Raw genomic sequence first — 11,814 nt, forward strand, 5'->3', positions numbered from 1 at the left:
TTCAAATTGCCTTCTTATGGACTGAAGGATTTAGCTGCTGAAGAGAATCTAGGATTTGTGTGCTTTTCTATGTGAAAAATTGCATGCTACTCAAGTTTCTCAGTTCCTTTCATCTCTCCTGACTTGAAGAATTAAATCAGAGGATTCTGCACCAGAAAAAGAAGGTGGGAAACAAAGAGAAAGCAGAACAGGGGCAAAGGTTAGGTGCGGCTGGAGAGAATACCACTCTACAAATAAAAAAATGGAGAGAGTGTTTTGCATTTCAGGGCTCGGCTACCTGATTTACTCTTCCTATTCTGGAGACCTGGAGCCAAAGGTAGTGATAAACTGTTGAGGGTCTTGGAATTAAAACAGCATGGGGGAGGTAAATGAACTTCTGAGAGCTTCCTGGGAATCATCTGCAAATGCTCAAGTGCCCGAGTACTGCAAGTGAAGGAAGACATACTTGAAGAACTGAAAGAACTGCCTGAAGCAAAGAAGTTGACTTCTATCAGCAGAGTAATGGTGGTCACAGAGCTAGGAAAACCATACTAAAGCTTAAAAAAAAGAAAAAGTTTTAGGTATGGGGAAACATACATTAGCTTTTACTGTTTTCATCTAGTACTCTGTATAACTTGTACCTTTGGATGTAATAATAATAATTAATGTTTTGGAGCAAACACAGACAAGTTAGCTGTTGTCATAGGGCAGAAAGGAGGAAAACTCAGGAAGCTACAAGCAAGTTGGTGTTCTCAGCATGTTCAGCAAAGAACAGGGAGTTGAAGCTTGGTAGTGGAGGCAAGGTGTGACTGCTTCAATAACAAAGCTGGTTCTTTGGAAGGTAAACTTGAATGGGGATTAAAGGCTGAAAAGAACACCTTCTGTAGTTGACAGTCAGTAATAGACAGATGCTTTCACTGAGCTTTTTCCTCTGTGTACTGTTCAGGCTAGCTTAACAGACTCATTGTCTAGCAAGTATTGTCCTCCAGCGGTACTCTCCAATCTTATTATAATGATATCAGCTACTGGCAAACTGTACTTGATGCAGAAACTAGCTTCTTCTCATTTATATCCTACATAATTATTCTGGTTGTTCTTGATTCACATCTGTGCCTGTGGGAAGAGAATCACTCAGTGGACTGAGGCTTTTTTGGTTCAGGCTGGAATTTAAGATCCTTCCTTTGTTCCTAACTTTAGGTACTCATTTAAATGAGATATGCAAGTTTTCTAGTCCAGATACATGCTACCATAAATGTGAAATTCAAAACATGGATCCAAATTTTATAAATTCCACAGTTTTCAGATTCAGCTTGTGGAAGGTACGGTAATGAAAAGGGGCAACTCCATGAAATAATACAAGGTCCTGATGTAGTCCATTCAAAGCATTATATCTATTGAATGAATCACTGTAAAACCAGCTCGGTTTAAAAGAACAGACTATTTACTTTAATTATCAAAAACAACTAGTCCTCAGAATCCTGAGAAGCTTTATTTGGGTTACTCACTACTCAGCAATTGGATAGATTTAGATGTGGTTTAGAAGGGCAATAGCAAAAATTTAGGGCAATGAAAAAGGGAAATCCTAATTTCCAAACTGTGTATACTGTGCAAACACTATGGTTACAGTACACATTATTTTTGAAGCATGGAAATGCCCTAATGTCTTTAACTGACCTGACCCTTCATCAGTCATTTTCAGATTGGCTTTCACATTCAAGAAAGGGAATATCACAAAGTAACCCTGCAAATAACCAAGTTATAAACAGCTGGCCTGTCTGATCCATAGAATATTTGAGCTTGTCATGTTAAATTCATAGAACATTCAGTGTCTTCATATAGTCCAGTGCTCTGAGCTTCTCAGAAGTTAAACATGAGAAGTCTATGGTGGTGTACTACTAATTCAATTTATCAAATACAGTTTTTCAAACACCTGTATCATCTTTCTCCGCGAAGATGCCATTGTTTTTCTCCTGTGATACTGATCTTATTTCTGACAACAATTTTATTTTTAAAATTATTTTTATTTTTATCAAAGTATTTTAGCTGCAGGAATGCATCCCAACACCCACAGATGTCATTTAGTGCTGAAATTCAAGCACTGCATGCCTACTGCCAGAGATGACACCCACTCACTAGGAATATTTATGCAGCTATATGGGCATGGCCAGAGCTGTGAACATACCTCATCCTCAAGAACATTTTGGCTTAGTCTTCTCAACAGCTGCTCTGAGTCATAACAGGCAGACATCCTAAGGGATTTCACAATACCCCAGGGCAGAGGCTGGTTGTATCTCCCTATTTGAAAAGCTCCAGCCTGCCCAGAAGAACAGAGAAGGAAAGGAGAAAGTTGACTGTATCAGCTTCAAAACAAGGAAGAACCAAAGAGTTCTTTCTCTCTCAGTTCAATGGTAATGATCCCCAGGGCTCAAACAGGATGCTTTTCACTTGTTTTGTGCCCTCACTACGGTTGCTCTGAAGTTAAAACCAACATGCACTGCATGACTTTTTTTTCCACTTTTTCTGTCTCCAAAGGGTGAATAAAGTGTATGGTGTAATATTAGGTTTCTCTAAGCAAAGTGGAGAAGACAGAGAGTGGTTTCTTTCTTAAATGTTGGTTCTTTCAGTTATATACTAGAGAAGATTAATACCCAAATAGAAGGTTTACTAATTGTGTTATAAAAGACTCTTACCCCAGAATTTATTCTGAGCCTGATTACAAAGCAGTTACAGAGAATGCAGGATAGGCAGTATTTTTTAATATTTAAAATTTTGTAAAAGTTGATGGTTTTCTCCTAGCATTTGTTGCACAAAAAGAGGTACATATAAATGGGAACAGACATTCATTACCTGCTAGAAGAGATCAAAGCCTATTTGCAATTGATATATTGCAGAAAGTACCAGATTTTCCCACACTGTTGTTTGAGTGTTTAGGTTGGCCACTGTATTCTTCAAAATTAAAAGCTGGAGTTCGGTTTCTGGATATTTTTTTCCTTCACCTGAACTGGGGCCCTGCCAACCCCAACAGAAGGAAGGGATTTGAAATGCTTACTTATTACAGGCCACATTTCCTTAAAGGTATGTTTGGATGGATCATTGCAGTTCTTCTTTGCAGTCACCCAGACCATTTCCTTTTCCTTTACATGTTCTGTACTGGAAGCCCCCTGTATCTGTTTGGTATCTCATGTAATCCTGGTGTCAATTACAGCAGTTGTGTGTATGATTGATACATTGAACATTGGTATTACATGAACATTTAATAAAAGTTGGAGGTACCAGACCAGGGGTATAGGGGCTGCCAGACCATACCTGGAGAATAATAGAACCAGTTTCTGGAATAGAGAAGTTATCCTGAAGCATGGCCATGTGCCAGATTTTAGTACTATTGAGAGTATAGACTGATAAGATGTAGGAACTTCTGGCATATGGAATGGTGAGTGTCACTGACAAATCACTGTCTTAGTAAATGCCAACATTTTAGTGGGGAGAACAATACTAGGCATGGAAATGGAATATGTGAGTACATGCTGCCACTGCCAAAAAATAGAAAAAAATCTTGCCTCTAGCTTTATTCTACCTACTACTTTCCCACTGAGAATCTTGATAATGGAAATGTACAAAGTTATCATTAATAACAGTGAATCATGAATATAATCACTGTCAGTACATGCTTAGGATATAGATGAGTTACAGTGTATCTCTATCATTGATCATGCATGTAGGAACCATTAAAATATATTAAAAAGTTTTAAATTATTAATCATATTCCAAACACACTGTGAATATAATGAATATAAATAATGTGTGTGAGGAAGAAGGAGTTGTTTAAGAAACATATCTTTATTTCTGATCAAAACAACAGAAGAAATATATTTATCTTATCACTTTTAACTTTGAATCAAGTCTTATAATTTTGAGCAAATTAACTGCAAACTGATAAGAATGCAGTGCTACAGGTGTGCAATTAAGGCACAACAAAAGAGGGTTTATTAGACTCAGAATGTCATTTGGAAGTTTAATTGCCTTTGCAAGCTAAGGGAAAAGTTCATTCTGAATGTTTTACTTGTCTTCCAGGAACCATAATTATGTCAGAAGAATTGCAAGATGCTTTAGATAATATGTATGATGCTAGAATTCCAAAACTGTGGCTTAGGATTTCCTGGGAGTCAACTACTTTAGGATTTTGGTTTACTGAGCTTCTTGAAAGAAACCAGCAGTTCAGCAGCTGGCTGCAGGATGGCCGTCCAAACCAGTTCTGGATGACAGGATTCTTTAATCCACAGGTAAGATTGCCAGATTGACCTTTATATCTTCTATGTAACAGTTAAATTAGACCTTGAGAGAACTTCAAGCTGACTTAATATTGACTATATGAAGTGTAATCTAAATTAAATTTTTAGCATAAATATAGGATAAATTATCTTCAACATCTATTGAAGAAAATTTTGCTCGACCAAAATAATGCTACTGAAATAATGAAATGCTTTAATTATAGTGAGGAAATTGGATAAGTACATATTTACACATTTCAATGTAATCTTCCTTTTCCCACCTCCTCTGTTACAGTAACCTGTTTCTTATTTATTGCATGAAAATACCTTTAAGTACAAAACAAGGTAAGTTCCAGAACTTTGACACAGGAAGAAGAGATTTGGACTTGGCTCTCAATCCTTGCAAATCAGTTCCTTGAAATGGAAGGTTTGTTATTTATACCACCCCAGAATTGTGCCAGAAATGATCTGTGGAGACATAAAAAAAACACAGCCCCTCGTCTGCACCATCTAAAATAAAAACCTGGCATGAAATCAAACACAAAAAAGGGAAAGCTGAGAGCACAGTTAAAAGAAGTAAAGTATACATACCTAGATGATGTATAGACTTTGCAAAGCTGTCCACATTCATTAAAGCTTTTTGTGATTCACAGATGTTTGTGGGAAGCGTGAGTTGTGGAAATGAGTCACTGTGAGAGTATCCAGCCAACAGGTTTCTGTGAAGTCTTAGCAAAAAGCTATTTTGAAGATCTATTTTAATCTCAGTACTTGTTAGCAATGCAAAAGCTAGCTAAAACAGCTGCCTGGAATAGAGAAAGCAACAGTGGCAAATATTCTCTAGGACTACTGCTGGGAAACATCTATCTATCGTCTATCATGTCTGTGTCAGCTGTCTGCAGATACAACTTTATAGCATGAAAGTGTGCTCACAGAACCCCTGAGCAAAAGGTGCCCAAGTGTGAGGGAAAGGAGTAGGAGTTTTAATAAAATGATTATGCTTCCATACTTGGTTTGCTAGAAACACACTGATAGCAGCACTCTAAAATAAACCAAAGTAACTTTTGCAATGATCAGTCTGGATGCAATCCTAACAAGCTTTTACAGTTCCGTGTTTTTTGAGTTGGTGTCTGCTTTTGCACTACAGATGAGCAAGAGCTAATAGAGATTTTGTACTGGCCATTTTAGCTGGCTTTTTTGTGCTCTGGGTTTGTGCCTGAAATTTTGCCACCCCAGATTGGGCATCCTACAATTTTTTTGATCCATATAGGTGGATTTTTCGAAAGAGCTGCCAAATAATCACTGTAAAGTGTCCTCAAACAAACTGTGATTTAATAGACCACAGTAAGTGAGAAAACCTCTAGAAATACAAAAATTAAACACTTCATAACCCCTGGTTCTAAAAGTTCCTAAATATATACTGTGCAGAGATTTAAAAATTTATTTGTGCTGGCAATCACAAGCCTAAGAATCAGATGGTTATTGTTGTAGTCTTAATTTTCTGTAGCCCAGGCTGTGGGATTGGCTCATTCTAAAAGAAATTCACCTGAGAAAATATTCATTTTCTAATTAATTAACTATTATTTTGTTAATAGTCATATTGCTGTGTTTAAAATCAGTATTTCATGTGTTAAGAAAATTGATTTTCTTCTTCTCAAACAAGCTGAGGTGATGAGGTATTAGTGTTGCAGTTCTAATGGCTTGTTTGTAACACCTGAGAAGTTGTCAGAAAAATCCTTTCATTTGTAAGATGAAATACAGCTCCTAAGTACTTGCCTACTTGCATATATCTTACTGTTTGCTTTATAGTCAATGGATAAATGCCATGGATAACACGAGACAACAAAGGAGATTTATAACACTGGGAAAATGAGGCATTCTGGCAATAAAAACTAATATAATACCTGACTCTGCCTTTTCTAGGACTGTTTATACACTAGGATAAATTCAATAATTTCACAGAAGTTAATCTTTATTTTTAGTGATACAAATGATGGCTGGCTCAGACTTCTATGTAAAAGAAACCTGATTCCCTCTGTGTGTTTGCACTGGGTCAAGATAACTGGGGTGAACAAAACAAGAAGTGCCATGAATTTACCTCCCTCAGTGAAGTTAATCTGTTACTGGATTTTTTCATCAAAAAACTTGACACTAGGCATATCTCATTTCTACCTTCCAATTTCCAGATTGTGGCTGACACTGTTTTATTGTTTCCTTGTTTGAATCTCTGTATCCAGTTGCTGTCACTTGTCCTATATATAGATTTTAAGTACTGTGAGGCATGCAAACAAACAAAACCAACCAAACCAAACAAAAAAAAAAAAAAAAAAAAAAAAAAAAGGCAAGGATTACCAGAAATCAAAGCAAATGTCATTGCAAGTGGTCCATTATGTCCCTGACAGAGGGTTTTGGGGTGAGCCAAGCCCTCAGCTGTACAGTGACATCTCAAGCCACCTGATGGTGTCTTGCTCTTTGTTGTACCATTCACCTTCTCTGGGACACCCACCTGGGCCTCCAGCTCACAGCTGTAGTATTTAAACACTGTCTAGGATTCATTCAAATGAGCAGATAATCATTAAAAGTCCCAGTGCAGACGGCATATAGGTCCTGCCATTTCTGTAGGAATAATCTGCTATCTAAACCTTATCCCTGAAGACGACTCACAGCTCTGAGCTTACTTTTTTCCCAGTGTTTCCATGGTGCCTTTGAACTGATTCCCTTAATACAGTCATTGCTCTGTCCTGTCCTCTTCAGGCTCTTCTTTCTTTAATATTTCAGTTTATCTGGGATGCAGTAGCCCTCTGGGGCCTTCTGGCAGTGAACACTTCATGTATTTTAAACTATTGGTTCTAGTATGTTTCTACAAATTAAAATTTCACAAATCACTACAAGGATTCTGCTTCCATTTAATGGCATTTCTGATAGAAGAACTTGGCCTTTAATCCTCTCTCCCTTAGCTACATGCCAGAATTCTCAACTACTTCAAACGCAATTACAATTATCTGTGCCATCACAAAACTACTTTAAAACCCTTGTCCTGGGGTCTCTGGGATTATATTAATGAGAAGCAACCAGTGTCTCAACAGAAACATCTGAGTTCCTGTAAGTCATCTCACGTCCTCATAAAGGGCATTGTGTGGTTACCAAGCTCAGCGCATGCAACAAGCATTTCAGCCCTAGCAGCCAGATATTGGCCCCTGCATTCAGTAGCTAATAGCCCGTGTTTCCACATCTGGCTTCATTCCATTCATTGCCCCTAACAGTAGTTCCACAGAGCATCAGCATCCTGCACTGTGAATATTGAAGAAAAATAAAAAGCTTGTTCAATTCCCTCATTGCTCCTGATTTCTTCCTAGTTGTGCTATTGGCTCTCTAATTCCCACCTCTGTCCGTTCCTCATGTGGCTCTCTATCCCCCCTTCCGTGTCTCTAGATGCTTTCGTTCCCTGTTCTGAAACCTGTTGTGAAAATTATTCTTTCCTAGTTGTCCTTTCCACTCCTCTTGAATACTCAGTTTTGTGATTTATTCATTCATCTCTTGGCTACACAGATGGGTTTCCATGCGGTAAAATAAGCTGCACATCTACAGCATGACCACTGGAAGAGCAAAGGAGTCTACCCTCCCATGTCTAAGGACTAAGGCTCTTCCCGTTTACTGCAGTGTATGTGCACACGGACAGCTGTATCAGAGAAGCTAATAAGCATCTTCAGCCTGGCTTGTCTTTTGATAGCTTGTAACTATATCATGAGTTTGGAGCTTTTTAGAAGGGAGTTAAATTTCATTCTGTGCTGCTGAAGTGCTCTGGGTTTATCTTTCTGTTGTCTGAAATAGTATGGTATTGCAGTATATAAAGACTTTTCACTGAGCAAAGTGTCAGAGGCATTTCAGTAATTTCATGATTCCAGATCATACTTCCTTTGTATTCTGTAAAATGCTTCATTACTTGTTGACTGAAAAGTATTTTTTACAATGTTGGTATAAGAAAAGGTGAGTAATATAGCCAGTGTTACAGAAATTAAAAATTACCTGTATCTGGAACCTGTGAAAACACATTAACTTGGCAGCCTTGCAAACCTCTCTCCATCTGTTTGGTTGTAAAATAGGCATGTGAGGCAAGTTATACAGGCAGCTTCTGATATGTTAAATAAGCCAACTTGGTGGCTTCTTAGCACCAGCATGTGCACACCAATTATGTAAGAATGAATGGTACTGGGAAAGTGTAGGAGAGCATTGAATTTACACTACTGAATTTAGTTTATATGTATATGAAATTTTGTGGGACGAGGTTTTGTATAGCTGATGTCACTTACACTGGAAAAAAAAATTGGAAATGGTTAAATTCAAGGCTTTTTAAAAAAATCCTCTATGTTGTATTCCTCTATGTCTCCTTAGGGATTCCTAACGGCTATGAGGCAAGAGACAACTCGCATGAATTTAGCAAAAGGGTGGGCACTCGACAGCGTTGTTTTACACAATGAAGTGACCAAGATGATGAAAGAAGATGTTGTTGGCCCTCCTCCTGCTGACATCGGTGGGGTATACATTTATGGCCTTTACCTCGAAGGGGCAGGTTGGGACCGCAGAAACAGTAAGCTGATCGAGTCACCACCAAAGGTAAGGATCAAATGAGTATGACTGACTGTAGAATAATACAGTATGCTCAGAGAACACCAGGAAGTACGTTGAGCACCTGCAGCAGTGGTTTCACAATGGGTTTTAAGAGGGTAAAACACTAGCAGGGCTCGGAAGAGGGCAGAGTGTTTACCCACTTAGAAAACAAGAAGCAAACAAAAAGACTTCTGTCGGAAAATAAATTTAGGATGCATTGCACTAAATCAGACCAGAGGCTGGGCTTCTTGGCTTCACTAGAAGCACATTTATGTTCAAATAGTGCAAGCCATAATCAGTCTTCTTTTGACTGACCAAGTAGGACCCTACCAGAACTGCCAAAGCCCTGGCCTGGGTTTGGTATGGAGGTCAGTGTTTGGTTGACTAAAAATCCCTGGTGTTTGTTTTTTAATATGAGGAAAGGTATTAGTTCTGACCTTATGCTCAGTTATCCATGCATGGAGTTACATTTTGCTGATGTAACTAAGCAGATTTAAAATCTAGCTATGGAGTAATGATTAGATGCTGTCGTCACTGTTCAGGGAAAACTGGGGCAAAAGATGGGAAAAAAGACAATGGTTGCTCTCCCTCCTAGAACCACGCTGTCATTTTTCCATCTACTTCCATGGCATGCAGTTTTCTAGGTTTCCGCTGCTTTCCTTTCCTTCCATCAGGCTTCCTGATGTCTGTTGTCCCGGAGCTGCCACAGGCTTAGAGTCAATGTAGTAGCAAGCGTAGGACTTCTGTTCTTGCATGTACCTCTCCTGAGTTACTGGCACTTTTGCTGAAGGCCTTTACTGAGTCTAGTTCTAGTGTTTAGATTCAGATTCGCTATCCTGCTTCTCTAATGCTGAGCCCTGTGTCTCTTTCGACATTCTCAGGTGCTGTTCACAAGTCTTCCTGTGGTCCACGTGTATGCTGTTAGCACGACAGCACTAAATGACCCAAAGAAGCAACAAGGAAATGTGTACTCCTGCCCTGTCTACAAAAAGCCTCGGAGAACAGATCTAACATACATTTTCTCTTTATATCTGAAAACAGTGCAGAATCCTGATCATTGGACTTTAAGGGGGGTTGCACTGCTCTGCAGTACAAAATAGGGACAGATAGCTATTAAAAAAAAGAACAACCTAGTAAGATTTAGCTGCAGCCAGTAGGACTTGCATTGTTATTGTCAAAGTGGTGGCTACCTTCTCATAGGGGTGCGGGAATTAACAAATGATGTATAGATATTATGTTAATTGCACATAGATCAGTTTACTCTGTTCACAGCAAAAATACTAAATGTATTTATCCTGGGATTATCAGAGGGAAAACATTTGCAGATGTAAAATTTGGCAACCGTTACAAATCAAGTGATAATATAATCAAATAACTTGCTCGTAATGGAATCACTATGAAAAAATGATAGTGACAACTGCTCTAAGATTTATAGTCGTTCTTTTGTAGATGTTCTTTTTTCTTAATACAAGATTTTTTCATAATATAATACAATTATTTTTAAGTTCAACTTTGTAGTTAAAAACTTATCATCCATAGCATTATTAAATCTGTAATGGCAAGAGAATTAAACATATGGTAAAACTTTATGTTTATCTGCATATATTCCAATGCACAGTTCCTTTGATTTTGCATTTGTAAACTTACTGGGTCTTTTTACTAACGGATACCACCATTTTCTTTAACAGTCACTTGTTTATGTAAATGATCATAGAAGCTGTACAATCAGGCATGTTTATCTTTGCACAAGTAGTGGCCTTTGCACATATTAACTAATTTCTAAACCTGTATCCCCTTATAAGGAAACTGTGCATGCATCCCATTATTAGTGGGAAAAAGGTTTTGAAACTTTTCTCAGTAAACACATCCGAACACTAGTTCAGTTCTCATTTCATTTGCATTACTGCCTGAATCCTACAAACTGAAACTTCTTAACTGTTTTTTATTCTGCATTTTGCATCAGTTTAGGTTAAAAAAAAATAGAAAATGACACACAGGCCATTTCTGGGAGTAGGTTCACCTGAAATGGTTGAAGTTATTTTTGTGTTAACCACCATTGCTCTCTACCCTGTAACTGAAGGGTGATTGCTACTTCTCTTTTAATAGACAGACAGCTATTGGAAGAAAACGTGTTTGGTTTTTTTCATAGCGCAAATTCAAAGCAAAAGAAATTGCTGTTGGATGTTATGAAAGAAGACCTTGCAGTTGCTGTTTTCTTAATAGTTTTTTGTCTCCTTGTAAACACTTTCAATTTTTGTATAAACACTTCATTTTACTTTCAGCTAGTGTCTCAGAAAGTAGTTCATCCCTTCCCATAACCAGTTTTACTCCGCAGTTAGCAATTACAAGGCTCCTTCCATGAGGAAGTTTGATATTCACACTCCCACCCACAACTAAGTGGAAAGTGCCAGCTTTCTTCTTGGAAAACAGAGCAGACAGGAACAGGGTGCCTTTCTTCTACTAAGCCAGGAGCAACAGTGCCGGCAAGATTATCTTTCCAAGTGACACCAACTGTTCAAAAAAATACACAGCAGGCCTCCCTCCAATACAGCTGTATGTCAAACAATTTCATTGAGAATTTTGTTTCTGAGAAGGCTGAAGGATTTGGCTTCACAATCATTGATCTTGGAAATTATGAAAAAGATAGAGACTTCAAGCAGCAAAAGGTTGTACTGTTACATAGAAACTGAGGTTGCAAACCATAGCGTTCTCCTCATCCCCTACCTGTATGAGGGGACATGGAGTAAATTAACTTTGATTGGAAACTGCATCACTTCCTTTCTTTGTCAAGTAAAATGAGAACACTAAATGCTATATAAAGAAAATCTATAGGCAATTATGTTCTAGCACTTAGTGTTCTGCTGTATAAAAATGCAAGGAAATAACTTACTTGAACTCCAACATTTTCATTTCCATAACTAAACCTTGTTTGCTAGTTTAGGAAAATGCCAAATCTTGCAGA

The 11,814-nt window shown here is 38.0% G+C and overlaps 1 protein-coding gene across 3 annotated transcripts in view; it reads left to right on the forward strand.

The window, feature by feature from the left end:
• LOC113998190 (dynein heavy chain 5, axonemal-like) overlaps positions 1-11,617 on the forward strand; it is a 155,203-nt gene extending 143,586 nt beyond the window's left edge. For all 3 annotated transcript variants that reach the window (XM_027740667.2, XM_027740693.2, XM_027740695.2), the window contains 3 exons: positions 4,051-4,259; positions 8,637-8,858; positions 9,734-11,617. In XM_027740667.2, the coding sequence (XP_027596468.2) occupies positions 4,051-4,259; positions 8,637-8,858; positions 9,734-9,952 (650 nt within the window). In that variant the 3' untranslated portion in view covers positions 9,953-11,617. The remainder of the gene's footprint in view (positions 1-4,050; positions 4,260-8,636; positions 8,859-9,733) is intronic.
• Positions 11,618-11,814: the final 197 nt, after the last annotated feature.

The sequence above is a fragment of the Pipra filicauda genome, unplaced genomic scaffold, assembly GCF_003945595.2.
Source record: "Pipra filicauda isolate LSUMZ 115617 unplaced genomic scaffold, ASM394559v2 scaffold56_size3634133_pilon, whole genome shotgun sequence".
NCBI classification, from domain to species: Eukaryota; Metazoa; Chordata; class Aves; order Passeriformes; family Pipridae; genus Pipra; species Pipra filicauda.